The sequence below is a fragment of the Moschus berezovskii genome, chromosome 9 (assembly GCF_049115385.1).
Source record: "Moschus berezovskii isolate FMDL1 chromosome 9, NW_MosBer_1.0, whole genome shotgun sequence".
NCBI lineage: Eukaryota > Metazoa > Chordata > Mammalia > Artiodactyla > Moschidae > Moschus > Moschus berezovskii.
In genome coordinates, this window is record NC_142468.1 from 76,201,478 (window position 1) to 76,221,579 (window position 20,102).

The 20,102-nt window shown below is 44.5% G+C and overlaps 1 protein-coding gene across 3 annotated transcripts in view; it reads left to right on the forward strand.

Annotated features, from left to right (window-relative positions):
* Positions 1–20,102, forward strand: part of RYR3 (ryanodine receptor 3) — a 569,645-nt gene that overhangs the window by 488,075 nt on the left and 61,468 nt on the right. For all 3 annotated transcript variants that reach the window (XM_088839832.1, XM_088839833.1, XM_088839834.1), the window contains exons 65-67: positions 2,782–2,912; positions 10,201–10,521; positions 12,791–13,031. In XM_088839832.1, the coding sequence (XP_088695958.1) occupies positions 2,782–2,912; positions 10,201–10,521; positions 12,791–13,031 (693 nt within the window). The remainder of the gene's footprint in view (positions 1–2,781; positions 2,913–10,200; positions 10,522–12,790; positions 13,032–20,102) is intronic.

Below are 20,102 nucleotides of genomic sequence, written 5' to 3' on the forward strand. Positions count from 1 at the left end.
CCATGGGATTTCCCAGGCAAGAATATTGGAATGGGTTGCCGTTTCCTACTCCAGGCAATCCCAGTTCAGGGATTGAACCCACATCTCCTGCCTTGCAGGTGGATTCTTTACCTGCTGGGCCAGCAGGGAAGCCCCTGCCGCCACTGATGCAGCTCCCAAATAGACCTTCCAGAGCAGACCTGGATGGGATGATTTAACAGTCAGATCTTTCACAGAAGGACAAGGCTGTGCTGTTAGCTAACAAGTGCTTATCTGGCTGAGGGCATTCTTGCTTGCTGGAGGCTGATTTGAAAGTGATTTGGAAGCTCAAATACTTCAGGCCAAATAAGTTGTCAGCTAATCCCCTAAAAGCTGAGCCCAAGAAGAAGAAAGAAAAGAAGGGATAAAATCACATGTATTAGTTGTCTTTTAAAGTAATTAAAAGATCACATTTGTCTTAGGTTTGATAACTTAGCTAAGGAGTGTATGGAAGTTCCAAGGGGTACACAGATTTCTGTCGACTTACCCACCCTCTCCCTCCTCCCTCTCTCTGGTCCAGCAGACTCCTCTGGCATCTCAAACAGAACAGTTCTGTGGACCCCCAGGCTAGCCCCCAGCATATTCTCACTGTACCCTAGATAGTCTTGTCAAGGCATTTTTTGTCAGGACCAGTTAAGATCACATTTCTAACCCAACTCAAATGTGTATCCTTTCTCTATGCATAATGAAGTTGCAAGTTGATTCTAATCTTTATAATGAGACCATAAAGACATGCTATGTTGTCACATTGCAGCCTGCCAGGCTCCTCTGTCCATGGAATTCTCCAGGGAAGAATATTGGAGTGGGTAGCCTTTCCCTTCTCCAGGGGATCTTCCCAACCCAGGGATCGAACCCAAGTCTCCTGCATTGCAGGCAGATTCTTTACTACCTGGCTTACTTCTCAGACAACAGTGGCTCCCCTAGCTATCTCCCTGCCCTGTCCCCTAGTAAATGCTTGTTATCCTATCCAGAGACTCTACAGCTTTGACAGTCTGGTGTCTTGGTACTACTGGAATTATTGGCTGCTGTCATAGTGAAGGACAGTTAATGGGATGCTGGGTATGGGTTTCTTTTTCCTTTTCATGGCACTTTTCTTTAACTTTTTATTTTATATTGGAGTGTAGCAGATTAACAATGTTGTGATGATTTCAGGTGGACAGCAAAGGGACTCAGATATATGTATATATATTGTATTTCTTCTCCCCCAAACTCCCCTCCCATCCAGGCTGCCACATAACAGCCTGCTATGCCTCAATAAGCAGAGTTCCCTCTGCTGTACAGTAGATTGTTGATTATCCATTTTAAATATAGCAGAGTGTACATGTTGTTGGGCATGGGTTTTGGTGGGAACTGAAGGTAACCGTGAGAACTGAATTCCTTCCTGTCTGCAGAACTGCAGTAGTGGAGTACACGTTTGCTCTTGGCTCCAAGCATGCCCCCTCTAGCTGACAGTTTTCTCTATAATGGCTCTGTAATATCCCCCAATGTGCAGCCTGACGTCTTCTGCCCCCAGGGCTTCTCCTGAAGGGCTTCATGCACAGTATCCACATTCATAATGATGAGTTTAAGCTTATCAGTTACAGAGGAAGGCAAACAAGATGGGCTTGAACCCTGTAATCCCTTTCGTCTCTTAATTATTGACCTAATGTGTACCTTTTCTACTAGTTACCTTTGTATCATGGTCTAACAGAGGACTCACATTATTGGTTTATTTGAAGAAATGTTTCCTCATATTTGGAAACTGGCATCACGTATATAACTCACAAGGCAGGTGTGTGTAGTCTGTCTGTGATTGAATGCCAGAGGGTGGCAGGGAAAAGATATTGATGGGTGGAAAACAGATGGCTCTGGTCTCCCATTCATCAGGAAGCAACAGATGTCAGCCCCCTTATGGGGCCATTTGAGTCAGCGCTACGACTGTATATCATCTCAGTAGCAGAAAGAACCTGCTGGATTAGATAATACAAATCCAGGGCTAAGCCCAGGTCTGAGAGGGGAAGCACTCTTTCAGTACTAGTTCTGCTTTGACCAGCTGGTTTACTTGTGGTCCATCACTTACTCTTGCTGCCTTGGTTATCCTGCAGGTAAGCGTAAGTCCTCTTAGCCAGAGAACTAGAAATCTGAACTAGGAATCCCAAGCATTTTGATTTTGACTGATTGTGTCTTTCACAGAAAGACTTAACAACCGAAGTTTAGTGCACGGTGGACACTCAAGCGTTCATGGAAGAAAGAGAAGTAATGGGTGTTAGATCTCTTTTGTCTACATCAAGCAATTTGGTTTAGGACATGTCATTTATCTTTCAAGGCAGAACTTTAATTTGATGTCTTATTGGTGTTTGGGGCCCATTATCTGTGGTTCCTATTGGTCGACACAAGCTCTACTCATAGCAGGGAATAGACAAAGAAATTCCATGAAAGATTTTAAAACATTTTAAGAACTGGGAGGATCTGATTGAATTTGGATGCCAGCCAGACTTGCTCTCAGAGATGCTGGGAGAGAACAAAGCTACATAGTATATATCACCTTAGTTATTTAAGAACTAGGTAGCAGGGAATGAGACCATTGTAAACCACTGGTGGGTGTCCAGAAAAGGGGAGGGAGGGGAAGAACGTGCAATCCAGCTGAGCTCAAGGCCAAGGATGTCCAGTGGAGCCATTTGTGGGGAAGTGGCCTGAGACATTCTGGGAAAGAGGCCTGGTCCACCAATGCATGGGGCCAGCATGGAGGTGGTACCACTTCTAAATGGACTTCTTTGTTTCCAGGCAACGTCCTGCCCTTGGAGAATGCCTGGCCTCACTGGCAGCCGCCATACCAGTGGCATTCCTGGAGCCCACCCTTAACCGCTACAACCCGCTCTCCGTCTTCAACACCAAAACCCCCAGGGAGAGGTCTAGTAAGTACCATCCGAGATCATCACCAGTGTAATTAGAGGAAAGCAGTGGGAGAGAGAGAGCGAGAAAGGCAAGGACAGCAGCCCCCAGCCCTGTCAGTTCACGTGGGCTGAGAGGGGCCAGGAGGTCAGAACTGGCGCCCTGTGACAGGTCTCCATCTTGCTGGAAAAGTGGGCACAAGCAAGTTCTTTGTTACTTTTAGACTTTGGTTTCCTCTTCTGTGAAAAAAGGAGACGGTGCAGTTGGTTTCAACATCCCTTGTATCCTAAGAGCTCAGCTTCTGCTGTCTGCCCTGATCTCCGTTATCTTCCTGCACCTGGGGATGTGACTGTTTTTCTCTGCTCCTCTCCAGAGAGTGGGAACAAGGAGGTAGCTCAGAGCTGCTCTGATAACCTTGGTATACTCTTCAAGTCCACAGTGAGGCTGTGCTTCCAAGGATGATGACCATGCATTCTTCATCTTCATGAAGGATGGATAGAAAAACACAAGAAGGGAGGGGGGTTCAAGAAGGGGAACACATGTACACCTGGGGCAGATTCCTGTCAATGTGTGGCAAAACCAATATAATATTGTAAAGTAATTAGCCTCCCATTAAAAAAAAAGAAAAACACAAGAAGGAATTGAAATTCTACACAAAAGAGAATTTGACAGGAGTGTTGACACACTGAGTTCTAGAACAGTGCTCGGCTATGGTCCAAATCTGGCCTGCTGCTGATTTTTATAAATGGTGTTTTATTAGAACGTGATCATATCCATTCATTTACATGTTGTCTGCAGCTGCTTTAGCACTGTGTTGTTGTTGTGTAGTTTAATCACTGAGTCATGTCCAGCTCGTTTGTGACTTTGTGGACTGTAGCCCACCAGGCTCCTCTGTCCATGGGATTTCCCAGGCAAGAATACTGGAGTAGGTTGCCATTTCCTTCTCCAGGGGGATCTTCCCAGCCTAGGGATCCAACCCACCTCTCCTGCCTTGGTAGAGGACTCTTTACCACTGAGCCACCAGGGAAGCCCTTAGCACTGTGTAGGGAAGGAAAAATAATTTTCCCTTTACCCTTCATTGTACTTGGCTGAGACCTTCCCTCTGAAAAAGATAGATTGGTGGGAGGGAAAAAAAAAAACTTAATTATGGACATATGTGTACATAAGGGAGCCCCACAAAGATGTGAGACTCACAAGCCAGCCCAACATTTGAGACTTATATACCATCCTGAGGGAAAGGTTTGGAGTCTAGGGCTTCAGACGGGGTAGAAATCCATGGAAAAGTGAGAAGAGGAAGGGCTTGGTAAGCAGTGTGCCCCACCATGCTCATGAATCTCTCAGATGAGAAAGTGATCTTTGGTAAGAGCTCTCCTCTGGTACAGGCTCCCGTAACTAAGGTAAACTTTGTTTACAAAGGTAGATTTCCCTTACAAAAGGGTAACTCTGTTTTCAGACATTCTCCTGGATCTTCAGTTTCTTAAAAATAATCAGCTCAAAGTAATCCCCCTGCCAAAGAGGCATATTTGGGGGTGGCCCATTCTGTTCCCCTTCAACTGCAGTGACAGAGTTGAATAGTGGCAGCCAAGACTGTTGGCCCTGCAATGGCTGACTATTTACTGTCTGATCCCATTATAGGAAAAGTTTTCCCACCCCCTCTTCTAGAATAACCTGGAACTGGAATCCAAGGCAGGTGGTAATCCTGCTTCTGGGGGATGGAAGAGAAGAGTCCCCATGTATGGATAAGTGTGATCCTGCTGAAGGACAATGGAGTAGGTCAGAGGTGCTTCCAACAGGAACCTTGAATGAACCTTGGCCTCCAACTGGAAAGAACTACCTTGACTTGATGGAATATGAAGCAAAAGCTACCACATGATGGATTAGATTAATGTTAAGAAAAGCAGACCCCCCCAAAAAAATCATAGCAAACCATTTCAAACCAGAATGTATCCTGTTCAGAACCAGTATTTTCTTAAAATATTGACACACAGTACCAGCAGATGACTAGACTGTTCCTCAGTTCCATTTGGTTCAAGCCCCCTTTTCAAACTGTCGTGGGTCCTAAGAATCCTAAGAGAAGAAGGGTTCTTGCTACATTTTTCTCTGTCACTCTTCTGTCCATCTAAGAATCCAGAGCGCTAAGCTTTGGCAGCTTTGTTCCCACTTCAGATAAAAGCAGCACCTGGTCCCCAGTAAATGTGACCAGGGCATTTTAGACAAAATTGCTTTAAAAAGTTCTCTTCTTGAGCTAAAATACTGCGCAGACCAGTGTTCTCAGAGCTCACCGAGAAAGATATATTGCCAAGATGCCTCCACGTTCCAAAGTCTCGCATGGCATCTGTCAGTTAATTCCCCAATCCCCTCAGCCTCATCTCACCCTTTCTCCCCTCTCATGGACTAGGAAAATTATAGTCCCAACCTTGTTTTTCTCTGCTGTCTCATGATTCCACATGAGTTATGTCTTGCAGCTAAAGTAGGAGTTAGACAACAGAGCAGGCCTTGGTAATGATGAGGAAGTGCTGTGGCATCTGTAGACAGAAGCCAGCTAGAATATTGTTCCCCCACCTCATGACGGTGCTGGATACTGATGTACTTATTCTACTCAAGCTGTGATTCAAGAAAAAGTGCCTCTGTGTCACCAGTGTGTAGAGCTTGCACCTTGGGAAAGAGAGAGGTCTACTTTGCTCCTAAACTCATAGAGGTAGTTATTCAGTCGCTCAGTCATGTCCGACTCTTTGTGATCCATGGACTGCAGCATGCCAGCCTTCCCTGTCCTTCACCATTTCCTGGAGCTTGCTCAAACTCATGTCCATTGAGTCAGTGATGCCATCTAACCATCTTGCCTTCTGTCATCCTCTTCTCCTCCTGCCTTCTGTCTTTCCCAACATCAGGGTCTTTTCTAATGAGTCAGCTCTTTGCATTAGGTGGCCAAAGTATTGGAGTTTCAGCTTCAACATCAGTCCTTTTAATGAACATTCAGTGCTGATTTCCTTTAGGATTGACTGGTTTGAACTCCTTGCAGTCTAAGGGACTCTCAAGAGTCTTCTCCAGCACCACAGTTCAAAAGCATCAGTTCTTTGGCACTCAGCTTTCTTTATGGTCCAACTCTCACATCCATACATGACCACTGGAAAAACCATAGCTTTGACTAGACAGACCTTTGTTGGCAAAGTAATGTCTCTGCTTTTTAATATGCTGTCTAGGTAGGTCATAGCTTTTCTTCCAAGGAGTAAGAGTCTTTTAATTTCATGGCTGCGGTCACCCTCTGCAGTGATTTTGGAGCCCAAGAAAATAAAGTCTGTCTCTATTTCCATTGTTTCCCCATCCAGTTGCCATGAAATGATGGGACATAAAGGTAGAGTAGCAGGCAAATTTGAAATTGACTCAGATGGAGGAAACCCTAGACTGGCTTTGGAGGGAAGGAAATGACTGGATCCCACTGTTCTCAAGGGCTATTAGAAATATGTTTCTTCTTATCTTATATGCTTTTACATTGATTTAGTAAGACATATTCATAAATTAAAAATAAGTATCTGTCATTGCATACTCCATAAGGAAGAAGGGACAAAGTTGTGATTAGTGGTGACCCTGTTGTTCATCCATCAGTCACACACTGTGGACTCAGGGCCCAAGTCCTCTGAGCCCATATTTCTCATCATGCAGTTAACAAAGAGTGAATTTGATGATGCGTATGGCTCTCGAAAAGCAGAGTGTACATAAGTATGTATTCTGGGCTAACCATGTTTTCCTGGAGCCAGACAATGACTCATAGCTTGATGGACTCTGAAAAGGTAGATTTCATTCATTACACACAGTAGGTGGCCTGAGGGACCAAGGGAGGAGGGAAAGGATTGTGACAGATGATGTGAGTCTTTGGTTGAGAAATACAATATGAACTGACCTATCAAGTCTTCAGTCAGTTGGGCATCTCAATTAATGGAGTTTCCCTGGTAACTCAGATGGTAAAGAATCTACCCACAATGCGGGATACCCAGGTTCAATCCCTAGAGAAGGGAATGGCTACTCACTCCAGTATTCTTGCCTGGAAAATCCCACAGACATAGGAGCCTGGCGGGCTGTAGTCCATTTTGCCGGCAGAGTTACTCATATTAGGACCTCTTCTATCTTGTAACATCCTGGAGCATTTCTTAACTCATCCTAAATTGTTAAGATATGTCTAGAAAAGGTTTATTTAGCTGTGTGCTAGATAAAGTCTTTGGTTACATGTGGCAGTGGTCTATTAATCAGAATCTTGTTGTTGACTCCATTTGTGAGTAGAATTAGATCTTGTGTGTGTGTATGCTCAGTCGCTAAGGTGTCCAACTCTTTGCGACCCCATGGACCATAACCCGCCAGGCTCCTCTGTCTATGGGATTTCCGGGCAAGAATACTGGAGTGGGTTGCCATTTCCTTCTCCAGGGGATCTTCCCAACCCAGGTATCAAATCTGCGTCTCCTGCAATGGCAGATGGATTCTTTATCACTAAGCCACCAGGAAAGCGCAGTCAGGATAATAGATTAACCAAAACATCCTACTCACCAGCCAGATTTACTTTTCAAATCCTTATTGGAAAAAATCAACCAGAGAGGAAGGAGGTCCTGTTTCCATGTAGGTTTCCATGTAATACTACAGAAGTGGTGCTCTCTGATGCTGTCATCTTGAGGGAAGAGCTGCCTGGTGAAAAAAATACAGCTGTGGACTCTTAACTCAGTCTTTCCCAATGGTTCTCTCTTGATAGCATGTATGAGGATCACTCAGAAGGCTTGTTGAAGAACACCAAGTCCTAGCACTAGAGTTTCTGATTCAGTAAGTTGGGATTCTGAAGGTCCTAACAAGTTTCCAGGTGATGCTGCCATTTCTGGCAGGACAATCTCACTTTGAGAGCCATTGATGTGGAAGATAAAAGGACAGTGTGTTCTAATGGTTCCCCCTTACAGTCTTGAGTCTGATTCTAACAGGACCCAACTGAGCTGTTTTTCAGGTAGATAACTCAGCAGCATTCATTCTGCCGCTTTATTATGTGGCATTTGAAGTACAAAACACCACCGGAATCTCAAATGTTTCTTCCCCTCAAGGAGCAATTACATATAAATAACTCTTAAAGGTCATTATAATGACTCCAGTGAAGCAACCTCAAGCAACTCTGTGTTTTTCTTAGATAGGAGGAAAAAAAAGTGTCTGTGATGATGGATTGTCTGTGTGACATTTAAACACACACATGCTCTGAGCCTTCTCATGTATAATTTTATAGCCAACAGTTGTAAACTTCAGTTGCATCTGTGGCAGTTGGCACTGCTATGTGTGCAGAGCCTGAAGGTAGACTGTTTGACTTCACCATTTGTACCTATTTATCTGACACCATGTGTGTCAAATGATTTTGTTTGTGAGAGTCTCCCGAGACCCCCACATTGATGTCACCCCTGATTCTTATTGCTCTGTGGCAAGGTACAGGCCAGACTTGTTCTCTGCAAATGACCAGCACTGGCAATGGATCATGTCTGACCTGTATAATTCCCTTTGCTGTAAATCACAGGAGTTCGATGTTCTTTGGCTTTCATGCTGCTAGTCTTTTTTAATTGTCTGGATTTAAAGGACATTGCTTCACTCCTAACTTCCAAGGAAGAGTAATCAGCTTCTACTTACCAAAGGCCATACCAATAGCAAGAGAAAAATATAATTAGGGCAAGTGTTAGGACACCCCAGGCAGGGCCTACTCCACAGCAGGGAGGCTCTTCAGAGTCCATTGATTTGCAGCTGCTCACCATCCTGTAGAACCGATTGTGTCAGCTGCAGATTCATTGTCTCCTGAATGAAGGTACCACAAATGCCTTTCCTCCGCACCCCAGCCCAGGAACCAAGATGCCCGTACTCTCTTTTCATCTCTTAGTCTATCTTCACAGGATTATGCTGTATCTTTGCTCCAGGCAGTACAATCATGAAGGAAATCAAGACAGACCCTTCAACTGACTGATATTCCTAAAAGCCAAAGCCTTTGCTGTGTGTGGCCTTTTCTTCATTAACCCTTCCATTCCTATGGACTTAAAATCTAGAAAAGAGAGATTGCACACCAGCAGTAACCCCATGGCACAGGGCCTGCAGGTAGAACCCAACTCACTAAATGTCACATTTTATTTGAAGCTTTCTGCTTTTTCCTTTGAAATTCCTGAGAACTTTGTGCTTTACTTTTAATATCAAAAATAAATTCCTCAAATCTTCTAGTGGATCTAATGTGCTCAACTAGTGGATCTAAAAGGCACCCCATTTTCCTGTTGCTTCTCTGACTCCCTAGGTTCTGTGGTGCCTGATGCTTTGGCCCCACTCTAAAGTTTATTTTGTGGGTGGAGTCTGCACATGAGCTGCAGACCAGGATGCTCTGCAGAGCTTCTGGTTCATGTTTCATTCTCAACTGGGCCATGCCTTGCCACACAGAGCCCTTATTTGCATCTCACCCATCAGCCACTTCAGGTTGCTTCTGGTCTCTCCTCCTATCTTGGAGGAAAAGAGTGTCCTTTGCCTTAAGAAGAACAGGACAGATATCCCCTTGGCCTTTTCCATTTACCATTCTTGTACCTGACAACGTTTCATGTTGAACTCTGTAATCATCTCATCCTGTCTGTCCTTGTTCAGTGAAGTGACCTCAGTCATTCCCTGTGAGGAAAAGACAGGGCTAACTCACTATTCCTTGCCTATAAGCCTTCAAAGACAAAAAGGTCTAAGTGATTGACAAGAGCTCTTGGCAAAGGTTACTTCAGATCATCAATAACTTCTTTTGTAAATGCAGAAATCAGTGGATGTGCAGTGTTTCCCGCCCCACCCCCACCCCCCTCAGGTTTCAGCTGAAGAGAAAATGTTGTCTCTGGTCCAGCTAAAAGAATCTTTGCTGCAAGAGGTTTCTTTTTCCTTTTCAAAACAGTACAGACATGATCTAGGTGACTGAACCACAAATTGGCAGCTCAGTATCTGTGGGTTGCTTTTCTGCTTTGGGTCCTGCCTTTCCTGCAGTGCGTGCACTGGGGCCAGGAGAGAGAAGCCAAGAGACTGACTTTTTCACAGAGAAGTCTTATGAAATGTCCCTCAGCCGTGTCTCTGTTATGTTCCTTTAAGATTCAGTTTAAGTGTTTTGACCTGGATAGAACATCTAGAAGATAACCTAGCCTCTGGAAGCTGCAGCCTTTACAGTAGCTCCTCCATACCCAGTGCTTACTGGCTTGAGGTTCTGGGGTGGATCAAAGGAGGGGTGGACAGAGAGAGAAGGTCGCGCTCTGTTTGTTCTGAATCACTGTCCCTTTATTATTCCTGTGCCCTCTTGGTCAGTTCTGGGGATGCCGGACACAGTGGAGGAGGTGTGCCCCGACATCCCCCAGCTGGAAGGCCTGGTGAAGGAAATCAACGACCTGGCCGAGTCAGGGGCCCGGTACACAGAGATGCCCCACGTCATTGAGGTCATCTTGCCCATGCTCTGCAACTACCTGTCTTACTGGTGGGAGCGGGGGCCCGAGCACCTGCCCCCGAGTGCAGGGCCCTGGTGCACCAAGGTCACATCTGAACACCTCAGTGTCATCCTGGGCAACATTCTGAAAATCATCAACAACAACCTGGGCATCGATGAGGCCTCTTGGATGAAGCGCATTGCAGGTACCACGCATGTCTTTCAGCCTTGGCATTGAGATGCCGAGACTCTTTTTCTTCTCTTAGTCTATCATTAAGCTATCCCCAGTCCCCACCTTAGATATTTAACAGTAAAAAGAACTGACTTATTCCCCTATAGGGCTTCCTGGAGCAAATGCTCCTTCCTGACTCCCCAGCTAATCCAGCCCCTCAAAGTTCCAGGAAGCCCTTCTTGATAAACTCCGCAAGATTCTGATGATCATTGCCCATTTGCTTTTGGTACTTAAGAATCCCATTTGCTCTTACAGTAATAATTGTTCATATTTTCTGGGTAAGTGACCCTGTGTGTTTTCCACATGTACAAAACTCACTGCCACCTGGGCTGTACTGTAAGTTTCTAGCTTTTGTGCTTCACTTTATGCTTTCTAAGACACTCTCTGATTTAGGCTCATAGTAACGTCACTTGGATTTTGGGTTTGTTTTGTATTCCTCTAGAACTCCTTGCATGCAGTAGGATCTTAGTGAGTGTTACTTGCTGATTTTCTGTTCTCAAAAACGGAGAGGGTTGGAAAATTAATAACCACACTTTCCAGTCAGGAAACCATGAAGATTTTAGGGTCCTCTGTCACAGTAAAGTCAGAGGAGACAGAAGCTAGTCATTGCCTTTGATAGACCTGCAGTTTAGATCACAGTTCCACCATAGTTGTTTCACGCCTACAGTTTCCTGGACTATGAAACACAGCCATTGGGTCAATAGGAGCTATTAGCTTCCTGGACAAATGAGTAGATACTCCTCCGCAAGACCAAGGAAGAAAACTTCCTACCCTCTTCCTGTCTCTGAAGTGAACTGAGATTCAAATTATATTAATAAATAATTTGGTTACTGATGGCTCCTGGACAGTATAGGCCCCTGGGAACATGTGAATAAGTAAGTTGGTGTTCCTTTCTTACCTTATAGCCCAAGAATATTGTTAACCCTAAAGTAATTTGTTGAGGGCTCTACATTTGTAAATCTGGATTAAGGGAAGGAAGGAAATCAAAGAATGAACTCCCTTAGATTCCCCAGGGGTACGAAGGAAAGAAGTCAGAGCACACTGATGAGAACTGAACTTGGCCTGTTATTTCACAAGTGTGTCCATATCTCATGTAGTCAGGCCACTTCCTTCCTGGTGTGTACACAAAGTCAGTTTTCAAGAGCAACCTCAAAATCACCCATATCTGGAAGAACCACTCTGATTCCAGGTCCACAGCAGAGGTGCACTCAGGTGAGGACTAGGGTATGAAATGTGAGCCATCGTAGTGCTAAGTTTCGACTTCTTGATTAACACATTGCAACAGAGAACTGCCTTCACCTTCTCTTTCTAAAAAAGTCTTTTTTATGAAAGCAAAAAATAAGGCACAGTGAGATTAAAAAGTTCTGGAATATAGGCTGTTTCCTACTGAAAAGCCCTACAGTAAAGAACTTTGAAATACACAAAACACATACTTTGTGAATGGTTCATGACTCTTGAGAATTTTATTTCACATATCTAAATAATTACTCTGATTCTGATCTTTATTATGAATTAGATCAATAGGATATTGCATTTTAAAAAGTCAATGAGACATGTAGGTTTTATCTTTCTCTTTAAGAGGGCCAGAATCATAGTCCCAAGTCCTACTGATGGCTTCTGCTCACTGACTTTTAGTGGCCACCCTAGCCTGCCTCTCAATTCATTATAGATGATAGTAGTTTGTCTGCTTTTCTCAGGGCCTAGAGGAGCCCCAAGATAATAGGCTGGCAGTTCTCAAGTGTTGGGGGCTGAGAACTATGGTTGGGTTTGTGTATTTTTAAGAGATTTTTCTGTAAAATAACCAGAAAGCATAGTGTTAAGTATGTACTTTTGACTCAGCACAGTGCTGTTTATATAAATAAAAGACTTCCTTCAAGGAGTTTATACCATAGCTAGTGAGCCAAAGTCACTCTTCTAAAATGAAACAAGATGATCTGTTATGAAGAGCTCAGAGATATAGCAAAGGCCATGCGTGAAGAGTTCAGGGGTGGCTCTTCTCATAACTTGAAGAAGCAAAACAGGAAATAGGGACCTTCTCCTGTAGCTCCATCCATGCCTACCCCACCCCAGCAACTGTGATCTGACTCATGTCATGAGACAGACATGCCAAGAAAAAGATGAAGGAAGGGTGTCAGTCTGAGTGTCTGGCTTTCCATAGCCTCCCCTTTGAGTGTCCCTTCTTTCCCTTTCTCAACTGTCATAACCTGTGGAGTGAGGGGGAGGCCCTTTGTTTGTAAACACAGTGTACGCCCAACCAATCATCAGCAAAGCCAGGCCAGACCTGCTGAGAAGCCACTTCATCCCGACCCTGGAGAAGCTGAAGAAGAAGGCCATCAAGACTGTGCAGGAGGAGGAGCAGCTGCGAGCTGACAGCAAAGGGGACACGCAGGAGGCCGAGCTGCTCATCCTGGACGAGTTTGCTGTCCTCTGCAGAGACCTCTATGCCTTCTACCCCCTGCTCATCCGCTACGTGGATAACAACAGGTACACAGGCGCCCGGGCAGGGCCACCCCCGATGGAGGGGTGGTGCTGGGTTTTGTTACAGGCGAGAGAGGGAGGTCACAGCTGCCACCACCAGCGTCCCCCCCACCCCCATCTCCATCCCTGCTGTGGGCAGTGCTTTCCTAGACCAGTGGTTCTGTATGATCAGTGGCATGGCCACCCGGTCCATCCTCACAGGCCACTGAAGAAGGGCGGCAGCTACCCCTTCCGCCCCTCTGCTCTTCTGTCACACACTCATTCAAGAGATGTTACTGACTGTGTGTCAGGCACTGTTCTAGGCATTAGAGGACAGGAAGAACGATACAGAAAAATAGATGTTGGCCTAGGGAGCTTTCACTCTGGCGAGAGAGTGGGGTGAGCAGATGATAAATAAAGTACTTAGACATTTACAGTATACTTCCCTATGTACTTATATATTTTCCTATACACTGTACTTACCTAAGTAAATTATGCAAGCAAAGTAAATGGAATCAGGAATGCCAGGTGGCAGTTTTAAAAGAATGTTACTGAGAAGGTGACATTTGAACACAGACCTTGAAAGAGGTGAGGGCAGAAACTGTGTGGATCTGGGGAAGAGGTCTGTTCCCAGGAAGAAGGAATATCTGGTGCAAGCCCTGAGGAAGGGATGGGTGGGGATATTCAGGGGATCACAGGGAGGCCAGAGAGAGAGGAGTTGAGGGGTGGGGAGAGCAGCAGCAGATGTCGGAGCGGCCAGTTTCTCTCCACGGGGCCGAGAGTACAGGGCTTTTCCTCTGAGTGAGATGAGAGGTTGGTGCAGCGTTGAAGCTAAGCTGTGATGTGATCTGACTCAGTCTTCAAGCACAGTGATGATGGATCAGGGCAAATAAAGGAGGTGAGGAAGCTGGCTGGGAGGCTCACAGTGGCCCAGTCAAGGGCTGAGGGTGATTTGGAGTTAACAGAGCAAACTAGTGGTGCCAGGACTGGTGCAGAGAGGGATGGGAGCCACTGCTTAGTGGGACTGGGGTCTCCTTTCAGAGTCTGAAAATTAGATAGTCATAGTGGTGGTCCAACATTGTGAATGTACTAAATGTTGCTAATGAGTAATTTGACATGTATGTTACTACAGTTTAAAAGGAAAGAAAAAAAAAGAGTTGGTGGTGGCTGGGGCCTGGCTGGTAGCAATGAAGGTTGACAGAATATGTCAGATTCTGGACCCAACATCTTAAAGGTAGAGCCTTTGGGACATGCGGACTGGAAATAAGAGAAAAGAGAGGAGTCAAAGATGATTCTGAGCAAATGGAAGGAGGGAGTTCCCAACAGTTACATTGCAGGGGATTGCGGGTACGGAAGTTTTATAGGGGAAGATGAAGAGATCCCTTTCAGACATGTTAATTTGAGTTGCCTCTTCAATATAAAAATGAAAACATCAGGTGGGCAGTTATATGAGTCCAGAGTTCATAAGAGAGGTCGGTGTGGACCTAAGAATTCGAGAGTCGCCTCCATACTGGTATGTGGTCTTTGCGAGCCATGAGACTGAAGGAGATAAATAAAGGCTCGAGAGGGAGAGAGAAGCGTTCCAAGGACGGAGCCCTCGTACACAGATCAGGCGGGAGGGAAGGAGCCATGAGTGAGACTGAGAGGAAGCCACCAGTGAGGCAGGAGGAGACCAGCAGCAGGTTGTGTCCTAGGTACCGAATTCACAAAGGATTTCCAGGAGGAAAGGATAATGAATAAATGATTGGTGACCTTGATAAGAGCAGTTCCAATAAAGTGATGGAGTTGAAGGCCTCTTTGGAATAGGTTGGAAGAGAATAGGAGAAAAGGACTTGGAGATAGCACTACAGACAACTTGTTCAGGGAGGTGTTTTGGTTGTTTTTTTTAAATTATTTTGGCTGCTCTGGGTCTTCTTTGCAGCATGCTGGCTTTCTCTAGTTGCTCTGCATGGGCTTTTTGTTGGGACACAAGGCCATCTTACTGCAGTGCGTGGGCTTCTCTAGTTGCGGTGTGTAGGCTTAGTTGCCCCACAGCATGTGGGATCTTAGTTCCCCGACCAGGAATCGAGCCCACGTAGCCTGCATTGGAAGGCAGATTCTTAACCACTGGAACATTACGGAAGTCCCACAGGGAGTTTCACTATAAAGGGGAACAGAGAAATGGGCTGCTAGCTAGATGCAGAATAGGTTCAAGAGGAGAGTTTTTAAGATGGGAGACTTTTCAACTTGTTTCTTTATAAATGGAAATGAGCCACTGGAGAGAAGAGAAATTGATGATGTAAGAGGGAGAGAATTTCTAAAGCAATGCATTCAAACAGGCAGAGGATCAGCCTGAGATCGTTCATCTACAGTGACAGGCACGAGGTCGGGGTGCATGGGTGCTGCTGCTGGCAGACACACAGACAGACACACACACACACGCGTACGTGCACACGCCCATATGTATTATGGCTGGCAGTCTGTAGGAGTCCTTTTCTGGTTGCTTCCATTCTCAATGAAGTAGGAAGCAAGAACATCAACTGAGAGGGAGGGGGGAAGAATGTACTTGGAGGATTGAGGAGGAAGCAGACAATCTGGGGCAATGGCTGGGGCCAGTGGGGGGAGTGGATGGACCAGGGGAGTGCAGTATGGTTGCAAAGCAGCATCAGTGGCCCCACTTGAGATCTGTGGTCATGGATTTAAAGTGGGACCATCAGCAAGCTGTGTTTTTCTCCAGCCAACTTGGCTGCCACGTACAGGCTGAGACTAGGTAGAGAGCTGGATTTAACCAGGGTTGGGGTTTTGCAAAATGAGCATGATGAAGAAAAATGGGTTAGGGCATGAAGGTGTATATAATAGGCTAATTATAAACATTGATCATGGAATTTAAGCTGAATAAGGATAGTTAGATCATCACTGACTCAAGGGACATGATTTTGAGCAAACTCCGGGAAATAGTAGAGAACAGAGGAGCCTGGTGTGCTGCAGTCCATAGGATCACAAAGACTTATCCACTAAACAACAACGAGGAGGAGGAAATGAAAAAATAGGAACCTTATGTTCATGAGCAGGCAGAGGAACAGAGAGCAGCTGGTCCCAGTGGAAGGCAAAGGCCAAATAGATATTTGATTATACCACACCTTCCCAAAGCTTTGAGACCTAAAATGGAAGTTTGAAGTGGTTTAATTTTAAAATACCCCATCGTAGATACTGAAAAGACCTAGAGACATTTGGGGGAACACTGATAACTTTTTGAGTGGTATGCCATTCTGTCATGAGCAGGGAATATGTCTGGATATGCCTATTTTAGCATTTATTTCATAAGGTAAATTATACTTACTATTTAAAATATTTACTTAAGATTACTTATATCTAGCTTTGTAGAATAAACATATGCACACTGTATATAAGTGTATGTGTGTATATAATTCCTTAACTATCTACGGGCAATTTTACTCACTTTCTCAAAAGAAATCCTGCTCTCAGGGTCATCATTTTAGTCACTTCCGATAACATAATTATGTTAGCAGGTTAGCAAAGGAATTTGTCAGTCTGAGGTGAAAGCAAGAATGAGAGTAGAGTAAGACTGCTCCTGAAATAGCTCTCTAATTGCATTTGCCACTGTTGACAATCAAGACTCAAGATAGAGTGTGTTCCACTTACATAGTATTTGAAAGTTGCTAAAAATGACAATGTCAGAGAGTCTTTGAGATCATCATTAATTCATTCATCCCCACTTTTCAACCCGTTCTTCCCTGAACACCAGGGAGCATTAAGGCTATCTGAGCCTCACTTATAAATACTTGCTTCCTACGTGTATGCCTTTACCTTCCTCAAGTCCTTTCTTCACCCCAAAGAATTGGCTGGCTTGGAAGTACAGGACTGTGGAGTTGGCAGGAATATTAGCAGTCAGCTTATCTAACTGGACAAGTAAATACCCCCTTCCCTTTTCCGAGCGGTGCCTTTCCCTCCTCTCATCCACCATGGTTATGGACAACAGACAAAGCTGACCTGTGCGTGCCTTCCCGTTCTAGTTTCAGACATTTCAAGTCATTTTTTTTCAACTCCTTCTCATTCATTTATTTCTTCTGGTTTTATTGAGACATAATTGACACAAAGCCCTCTGTAAGGTATACAGCAGAATGGTTTAACTTACATACACCATGAAAGGCTTACCGCAGTAAGCTGAGGGAACATCGATCCATCATCTCACACAGGTACAAAATAAAAGACAAGAAAGTCTTTATTGCTTGTAATGAGAAAACTTAGGATTCACTCTCAACAACTTTCATGTTGAGTGAAATCAGATGAGTTAATCAGATGAGTGTTAATCAGATGAGTCATGTTTAACCTTTCATCCCTAGGACTTATTTATCTTATAATTGGATGTTTATACCTTGAACCACCTTCATCCAATTCCCCCAACTTTGAACCATTTTGAGTTCAGATCTGTAACTCCTATCAGCTTTGCTTTTGGTCTTTAGAGCCACAAAACTACTCCAGTCTGTCCCTGTGCAGCTCTTTAAATGTTGCAGAGAGCCATCTTGCCCTGTCTCCCCTGTTTTCTCTTGTTGTATTAAATCTTTGTACTTCCTTCAGCCCTGTCACAGCAGTGTGTCAGGTCTCTTTGACATCTGAAGAGAAGCTTCGGTGGGTCAGTGATCAGCCTGAAAATGACCCAGAAGGAGTGAGAGTTCCAGGCATGCTGTGGTCATAGCCTGGTAACTCAGGGCTCCATTTCCTCAGGCCAGGAGGTTATAAATCAACATAGGTTCAACAAACCTCTCTACACAGATCAGCTTCTCAGCTTCGTTTCTGGAAATCAGAGACTGAACAGAGACGAACAGCTTTAGCGTGATTTGGAGTGAAAACTCATCTCTCAAACTGTTGAAGGGAATCCAGGTAAATCCTGTGCGGTGACTGCCTCAGGCTGAATCCTCTACAAAAGGCTCAGGAACTAGGCAGAGATAAGCTCTTACTGCTTAGTCAGACAACCTGACCGTGAATACAGGAGCATGGCCTTACATTCTTTCAAAACCTGATAACTGGCTTTACTTTCTTCAAAAACCCGATGACTTGTCATTTTGAAAATAGCAGTCTAACTCTCCTCACTCTTGCCTTTCTCCAAGATTTTATTCTCCTGCTTTTTGTTTCTGTTTTACCTCTAAATCCAACCGTCTTCCCCACCTACAGCCTTGCATTCCCCAGCTGCCTTTTGGCAGTACAGAGAGCAGATGATAAAAGAAACCCACATATCAGTTAAGTACCTTCAAAAGGATCGATTGTCTGAATGTTGAGAGAGATCTTGAATTCTGTGGAAGGCTGGGAGCAGCGGGGACAGAGCCTGGTTATGTCTTTTGAGGGTAGGAAAAGATTCGGACAAAATGGAGAGGCAAGGTTGGAATCTTCTGCCCTCCTGCAAATATTGTCTTAGTCTGGTTTGAGAGGAGTAGAGAATTTATGTGCCTGGGAGAAAGCATTTAATGGTGGGTTCATGTGACTCACCATTCTGAACCTGAAGAAGGACCCTCACTAAAGACAAAGAGTAAAAAAATCCGTCTCTTGCAAGAAGGATGTTGAAAATTCACCGAGCTGAAAGCCAAGATATCCAAAGCTGCTGCTTTCTCCTGTGAGCAGATGTTCACCTGATATTTTGTTTTCAGTGTTCCTGCAGGTCATATTCCCTGTGGCTGGACTTTTCCTTGGCAGGGTAGGATGTGTGCCCTCGTCTCTTCCCACTAGAGGCATAGGGCAAGCCTATAAAGCTCATTTAAGCCAGAACTCGGCAGAAGGAACAGCTGGTACTTCTGATAAAACTTGACACTTGACTCTGAAAAGGCGCTCCTGAAAAAATCAATATGAAAGAAATCAAAAAGCATTACCAATCTCAAGCCTCAAGTTTGGATTGCATTTGGCCCCTAGTGATGGATACCTTATAGAGTAGCTTAAAGTAGAAGTTAAACCTCACACATAAAAGAAGTGCAGAGATATCCAATCCATGGCCAGTGTTGTTGCTCCTCACCCCTCTGTCTTCCTGTCTTAACACCGACTTCCATCTTCAAAGTTACTTTATGGTGCAACATGCCAATTAGAGTTTGAGCTGTCATATTTTCATCCCAGAGAGGAAGTAGCAAGGCAGGAGGGTACCTTCAGCTCTCTGATGCTTTTTCGAGAGCTTTTCCAAGAGGCTTATCCAACAACTTCCTCTTCCAGCTCATCGATCAGAGTGTAGTTCTACAGGTGTCCCTCAGGGGAGGCTGGGTAATGTGATCTTAGCAGCACACAGTGCTACCCAGGGTAAAATGGGGGTTTCTTCCTAAGGAAGAAGAGGAGAATAAATGTGGGGCAGATCACCTGTAGTATCTACCTATAAAACAGAGACTAGTTGAAGTAGAAAACAACAAAGATTAAAGAGAAGCATCTATGAAGCTAGAACTCAAGCAGTAAGGAACTAAGGAGATGAGAGAGGCGTCCACAGGTGGTCTTGGCCTTCCGAGGCTTTACTTTCTTCCTTAGCCTAGTAATGGGCAGAATGGCCAGAAGGTACAGGCAGCTCAGGACAACTCAGTCTGATATCCCAGATATAGGGAACTGGCTTTTGATAGCTATTCCCCTGCAGGCACCAAGGGACATGGAGTTTTTAAACCATTCATGAGAGCCACAGTTTTCTTCAAGAAAGATGAAACACAATTTAACTCCTCATGCATTACTTTACACAAATATTTGAAAGTGGCAAATCATCCACCCCTTTCAAAATATAATTTAATTCAAATGTGCAAGATGATTAGAGGCAAGACAACTTTTAGGAAGTGACTAAATTCTATCGTAGTTTAGCCTTCTTGCCACCACTGTGAAATTTCTTAACCAAGGCTAGTATTTTAGATAGGGAATTTCCAAACCATTTCAGAGAGCAAAGGAGTATTGGTCTCTGCATGTACACGTCAAATATCAGTGAAAAACATTCTTACAGATTTCATTCATAAAAGTGGCTTTAAAAGGAAAATAGGTGAGACCTGAACTGTTTATAGAGTACTCACAATTTCAGAGGCTTGACGTAACAGATATCCACAGTAAGATTACATGTCACAGTGACCAAGACTTTCCTGATCTTGCTAACCT